Source organism: Nothobranchius furzeri, chromosome 14 (assembly GCF_043380555.1).
Source record: "Nothobranchius furzeri strain GRZ-AD chromosome 14, NfurGRZ-RIMD1, whole genome shotgun sequence".
Taxonomy (NCBI): domain Eukaryota; kingdom Metazoa; phylum Chordata; class Actinopteri; order Cyprinodontiformes; family Nothobranchiidae; genus Nothobranchius; species Nothobranchius furzeri.
The window spans coordinates 34,624,862-34,631,719 of NC_091754.1; the positions used below are offsets into that span (position 1 = coordinate 34,624,862).

Sequence of the window (6,858 nt, forward strand, 5' to 3'; positions counted from 1 at the left end):
TGTCTTCTCGATCCCCAGTGAGTCGTGGAGGATGGCTGCTTATACTGAGCCAGTATTCTCTGGAGGTTTCTTCCTGTTAAAAGGGAGTTTTCCTCTCCACTGTCGCTGCATGCTTGATTAGTATGAGGATTGCTGTATAGTCACTGACACTAGTCAGTGACTTGATGCAATTTGCTTGGTTCCTTATATAGGAAACATTATTTCTGATTGGCTTAATGAACTGTGAATTGGAATGTTTATTATGTGAAGTGCCTTGAGACGACTCTTGTCGTGATTTGGCGCTATATAAATAAACTTGAATTGAATTGAATTGAATATCTCCTGTCCTCTTTTTTGGAAATGAAAATATGGTAATCCTACTAATCAGCATCTTGACATACCTTGCCTGTTGAGCAATGAATTATCTTGGTGAGAAGAAGTGCTCACTAATCCAAATTTACACAGATTTGTTAACAATATTTGAAAGAATGAGGCCTTTTGTTTACCTGGAAGAAGTCTTAGATCTTAATGTTCAGCTCAAGCCCATCGGACAAAAGCTAAGTATTGCATTTAGAATTTTATTGAATGTATCCTGGGTTTGTTTTTATCATGTCAACTATTGCTAATTGTGGAATAGCATAGTTGTACATTTAGAAGATACTGTGAAACTATATGGTAGCCCTCCAGAGATCAGATCTTTAAGAAATCTAATAAAAGCCTGTCCTCAGACGCAAGCTACTCATTTAGCAAAAATTACAAACCAGGTAACGAAATAGACTCACTGCAGTTTGGACAGTCACCATTAAATTGTAGGGGTGCACCGATGGATCGGCATTTGATCGTAATCGGCCGATAGCGCCCCTATCGGTTTTGATCGGAATTTTCAAAATAGATCAAAGCAAACCGATCAGGTAGGGTTGTCACGGTAACCAGTGTAGCGCTAAACCCCGGTAAAAAAAAAAGTTGACAATAATAACCATCTTGTTTTTAAAAAAACTATATTATCTTGGTGGGTTTACCGTGGCTGCGGTGTAGGCGCGGTGACCCTTACCAGCCACCGTATCATCTGCAGAAGTTGCCGGCGGCACATACACGCTTTGTTTACAACAAAACTTTCTTGAAGCTAAAGCTGAAATAATGGTCAAAGGAGGAGACGGCAACACTCAGGAGGACATTTATTATCCCTCAAAGAAGACAAAGTCGGAAGTATGGGCATATTTTAGATATTTGAAGAATGCCGAGGGAGTTTATAGAAGACGGGCGGCTATCCTGTTTGCAGCACGAGCAGAAAAAGTGTCTGTGAAAGGCAGCAACGCTTCAAATCTCATGACACATCTGCGTGACCATCACCTACAACTCTACAGTCAACGCAAGGCAAGCTAACGTTAGTGTTTTAGCTAAAATGCATGATCCGAGGATTTGGGTTGAGGGAGAATGCAACGAGTCGCTATATAAAGCAGCCGCAGCGCCGCTACCTGCATATAAACCGTGTCGCAGACACCGCCATGTTGAAATGACGCTATGCATTACGGTTCTCCCAGGGGCAGATAGAGTTGGTCTCTCTCCGAGAATAATTATGAATTTAACAATGATTACTGCCTGATGACATTTTCCCACATCTGCAAAGCTCACTGGAAGGACACAAACCGAGGACGATATTTTCCTGAAATACGGATTGCTCAAGTAAGGGTAAAAAAAAGTATCTGATTAGAAGGCTACTTGAGTACTGAGTATCATCTGATCTAATATTTTTAAATGATGACATCAAACAGACATAAAATACGAAGTTATGGGCAAATATTGGTATTTTAAAGACTAAAGTGGAAAAATGTAAACAAATAAACAACATAATTACAAAATAACACATTTTAGGCAAAATTTAGACACAAACCGAGGACAGTATTTTCCTGATATAGGGTTTATTACTCAAGTAAGGGTAAAAAAGTATCTGATTAGAAGGCTACTTGAGTACCGAGTATCATCTGATCTAATATTTTTAAATGATGACATCAAACAGACATAAAATACGAAGTTATGGGCAAATATTGGTATTTTAAAGACTAAAGTGGAAAAATGTAAACAAATAAACAACATAATTACAAAATAACACATTTTAGGCTAAATTTAGACACAAACTGAGGACAATATTTTCCTGATATACAGTGTTTATTTAATTGTGTGAAAATGTAGCACGTTTAAAAAAAATACCGCGATAATACCGAAAACCGTGGTAATTTTGGTCACAATAACCGTGAGGTTAAATTTTCACACCGTGACAACCCTAATACAGACCATTTTAGATTAGGTTACATTTCCTTTATTCCCAGATTATGTAGTTTGTAGCACTCATTATAATGTTGTAGAAAATTTCTGGCCAATCCACGTGATCGGTATCGGTGATCGGTATCGGTGATCAGCATTCTTTGATATCGGTATCGGTGATCGGCAGCAAAAAACCTGATCGGTGCATCCCTATTAAATTGGTGATCTTTTTTAATAGTTTCAAAACCATTTATGGATAAGGAGATAAATATGTCCTACATAACTTAGTGGGTATGCGGAAATTAACAAATACAAGTATTTGTATTTTGTTGTTTTGCTTACTGTATATGTTTTAATTATCTGTTGTAATCCTACTATTGTGTATATTATCTGGACAAACAAAAATCTCCATGAGCCCATGTACATTTTTATTGCTGTGTTGTTATTTAACTGTGTTCTTTACACTAGCACCGTTTACCCAAAACTCCTGATTGACTTTTTGTCCGAAAAACAAATCATATCATATTCAGCCTGCCTCTTCCAGTTCTTTATGTTTTATTCTCTAGGTACAATAGAATTTTTACTGTTGGCAGCCATGGCTTTTGATAGATAGGTGTCTATATGTAAACCTCTGAGATATTCCACCATCATGACAAAAACTATAATTAATGTTTTTGATTCTGGCCTGGATTATACCTGCTTGTCACATTACAGTTACAGCAACTATGAGTGCCAATGCTGAAATATGTCACTTAAATTTGAAAGGAATCTTTTGTAATAATTCTATTTTTACACTTCAGTGTTTGCAACCAAGAGCACTAACTATATTTGGGCTTGTGTCTTTGCTAGATCTTGTGATTCTGCCAGCTGTCTTCACAGTTTTTACATATACAAAGATATTTATAGTATCATATCACAACAGTAAAACCTTCAGAAGAAAGGACACCGAGACCAGTATACCCCACCTTTTAGTTTTATCATTTTCTCCTATTTGACTTCTTACAGTGTAAATATAGCTCGTGTAGAGTCCAGTTTTCCCCAAATTGTTCGCTTTTCAAATCAAATCAAATCACTTTTATTGTCACGTCACATGTGCAGGTACACTGGTACAGTACATGCGAGTGAAATTCTTGTGTGCGAGCTTCACAGCAACAGAGTTGGGCAAAAATACAATAACGTAAAAACAAGCAAAATATAAAAATGGCTAATCTAAGTAATAATATATATAGTATGTAAGGTATATACATTACTAAATGTGTGTGCTAAGTATTTTATTTTTTATTTTTCTACGTGTGTGCATGTGAGTGTGTGTATAATGCGTATATACATATTTTACAAATGAATAAAGTAAACAATAAAATAAGAGATATAAATGTACAGAGGTTGGTATGTGCAAAACAGTGGCATTAATGTACAGTATGGAGTGTGTAATGTTGGAGTTTCAGTAGTGAGGGTGAGGTGTCTGCGAAGTGTTCAGCAGTCTGATGGCCTGATGGAAAAAGCTGTCTCTCAGTCTGCTGGTTCTGGACCGGATGCTGCAGAACCTCCTTCCTGATGGAAGTAGTCTGAACAGTTTATGGCTGGGGTGACTTGAGTCCTTGATGATCCTCCCCGCTTTCCTCAGGCACTGCTTCCTGTAGATGTCTTGGAGGGAGGTAAGCTCACCTCCAATAATCCTTTCTGCACACCGCACTACTCTCTGGAGAGCTTTGCGGTTGTAAGCGGTGCTGTTGCCATACCAGGTGGAGATGCATCCAGTGAGGATGCTCTCAATGGCACAGCGATAGAAGGGCCTGAGGATGCGGCGGCTCATGCCAAATCTTTTCAGTCTCCTGAGAAAGAAGAGGTGCTGCTGTGCCTTCTTCACTGTATTGTTCATGTGCACTGACCACGTAAGATCCTCAGCCAGATGAACACCAAGGAAACGGAAGCTGCTCACCCTCTCCACAGCGTCGCCGTTGATGGTGATGGGGGGGTGTATTCCTCTGCACCTCCGGAAGTCCATTATCAACTCCTTTGTCTTTGTGACGTTGAGGGTGAGATGGTTGTCCTGACACCAGTGGGTCAGGGTGCTGATCTCCTCCCTGTAGGTCGTCTCATCATCGTTGGTGATGAGACCTACCACCGTGGTGTCATCTGCAAACTTCACAATGATGTTGGAGTTTCTAGTGGCCGTGCAGTCGTAGGTCTAGAGTGAGTACAGGAGAGGGCTCAGCGCACACCCCTGCGGAGCACCAGTGTTCAGTGTGACGGGGGATGAGGTGGTGCTGCCCAGTCTGACCACCTGGCGTCTGTCAGACAGAAAGTTAAGGATCCAGCTGCAGAGGGAGCTGCTCAGTCCTAGATCCTGCAGTTTCCTGTCCAGCTTAGAGGGAACAATGGTGTTGAATGCTGAGCTGTAATCTACAAACAGCATTCTCACATACGTGTCTCTCTTCTCCAGGTGTGACAGGGCAGCATGGAGTGTCAGGGCTATGGCATCATCAGTGGACCTGTTGTGGCAGTATGCAAACTGTAGAGGGTCCAGTGAATCGGGTAGTGCAGAGCAGATTAAGTCCCTGACCAACTTCTCGAAGCATTTGCTCATGATGTGGGTCAGGGCTACAGGTCGCCAGTCATTCAATGAGGAGATGGTGGAGGATTTGGGTACAGGGACAATGATGGCCATTTTTGAAGCAGGCTGGGACTACAGACAGAGAGAGGGAAAGGTTGAAGATGTGTGTAAACACTCCAGCCAGCTGAGCCGCGCATGACCTGAGGACGCGGCCGGGAATCCCGTCCGGACCAGTAGCTTTGCGTGCGTTCTAGGGGTTGTACGAAATAGTTGACTAGTCGACTAGTCGACTTCACGGCTCTGTAGTGACTTTTTATGCCTGTCATCAACTAGTCGCTGTCACGTGATAATGACTGACAAGATGCAGTCCTCGGAAAAGACAGCAGGTGATGAGCCCCTGCGCGTCTGGATCGAGGCGGAGGCGACGCGCTGTGCGGTACTGACACCGGCAGTAAAACGGACATTTAACCAAACTGTGACCTTTTCCCTCTTGCAATTTAACCTTCCCCTCACCCCCATCCTAATCTTAACCAGTTAGTGCATGCAAAGCTCTGATCATTGACGTGCGCTCCAGACATCTGCGTCCTGAGCACCGCCAAATCAGGTGTCACCACCTCAAAAACAAATTAAACACGCGATCGTTCATGTCAGCTCATTTCCTTTCATGTTTTCCGTCTGCTATTTGTGCCTGATGCATTTCGCTGCTGCGGAGCGAGGTGCATCACCTGTTGTCCTCCGGTGACGCACCCCCAAGATTCCACTATCTCCACTCCGCTCCGCTCCGGCATGAACTCCGCAGCAAAAACGGTCCCGTTGTAGTCGGCCGGCGAGCAGCGGCACTCCGCTGTTTTTGCGATCAGTAGATCTTTTAGAACTGCAGTTCAAAGGTAACTCATGAGGTGAATATATATGAACCCAGATAGCAGTTTTTCTTTAGGATTGAGAGGAGATGCAGGAAGATAATAAACAGAGACAGGACAGAAAAATAGTCAAATAAAAACAAGTTAGTTTTTGTACCTGGTGGTTGCAACAAACAGACACCACTGAAGGTAATCAGAAGTGAGGAACAGAAAATGAAATAATTATTTTAATGTTTAGAGCAGCAGGAAAGGGTGCAGGCGCATCAGTGAGTTTGCTGCTGCTGCGCAGGGGGAGGGGGGAGAGGACTGAAGTAGGATGCATAAACTACCGTTGTTAAAAGAGATGTGTTAACTTAGAAAATGTGGGCGCAATTTTAATTGTCAAAAACTCCAGCGAACCTACCGACCGACCCCCCCCCCCCCCCCCACCCCCCGCCGCCGCTTCCGGCATATGACGTCATCAACGACTAGTCGAAGTCGACTCGACTTTCATTACTTGACTGTCGACTTTAAAAAAAATAAAGTCGTGCAGGCCCTAGTGCGTTCACTCTCCTGAAGCACCTCCGCACATCCTCTTCAGACACAGTGTGCGCACTGACGTCATCCGCGGTGCGCTCACTGTCCGGTCTCATGGTGTTCGCTGTGTCGAATCTGGCATAGAATACGTTTAGATCCTCACACAGAGAGGCCGTGGTCTGCGGTGTTCTGGTTTTCCCTCTAAAGTCTGTGATTGTGTTTAGTCCCTGCCACATACTTCGGGGGTTGTCAAACTGTTGCTCCACCCTGTCTCTGTGCTCACGTTTGGCTGCTTTGATCGTCTTCCGGAGTTGGTAATGTGCGTGTTTGTAGTCTGATGTGTTCGCGGAGGCAAAGGCGGTGCTCCGTGCCGCCAGCGCCGTTCGAACACCTCCATTAATCCAGGGTTTTTGATTTGGAAGGATTTAACTGTTCTGGATGGGACAACATCTTCCACGCATTTCCTGATAAATCCGCAGACTGAGTCTGTGTACTCATCAATGTCTCTAGCAGCCGCGTGAAACATTTCCCAGTCCGCCCGATCAAAACAATCCTGCAGCGTAGACTCCGATTTGTCCGACCAACGATGCACCGCCCTCAGGGTTGGAGCTTCCCATTTCAGCTTCTGCCTGTAGGCAGGTATAAGCAGGATGGAGCGGTGATCTGATTGGCCAAATGGGGCGCGGG

At 43.4% G+C, this 6,858-nt stretch overlaps 1 protein-coding gene across 1 annotated transcript; it reads left to right on the plus strand.

Annotated features, from left to right (window-relative positions):
* The first annotated feature begins 2,493 nt into the window (after positions 1-2,493).
* LOC107372918 (olfactory receptor 11H2-like) lies at positions 2,494-3,286 on the plus strand. Its single transcript, XM_015941113.3, is given in 3 exon segments — positions 2,494-2,525; positions 2,527-2,907; positions 2,909-3,286. Coding segments are annotated over 3 exon segments (741 nt in total). The 3' UTR covers positions 3,237-3,286.
* Positions 3,287-6,858: the final 3,572 nt, after the last annotated feature.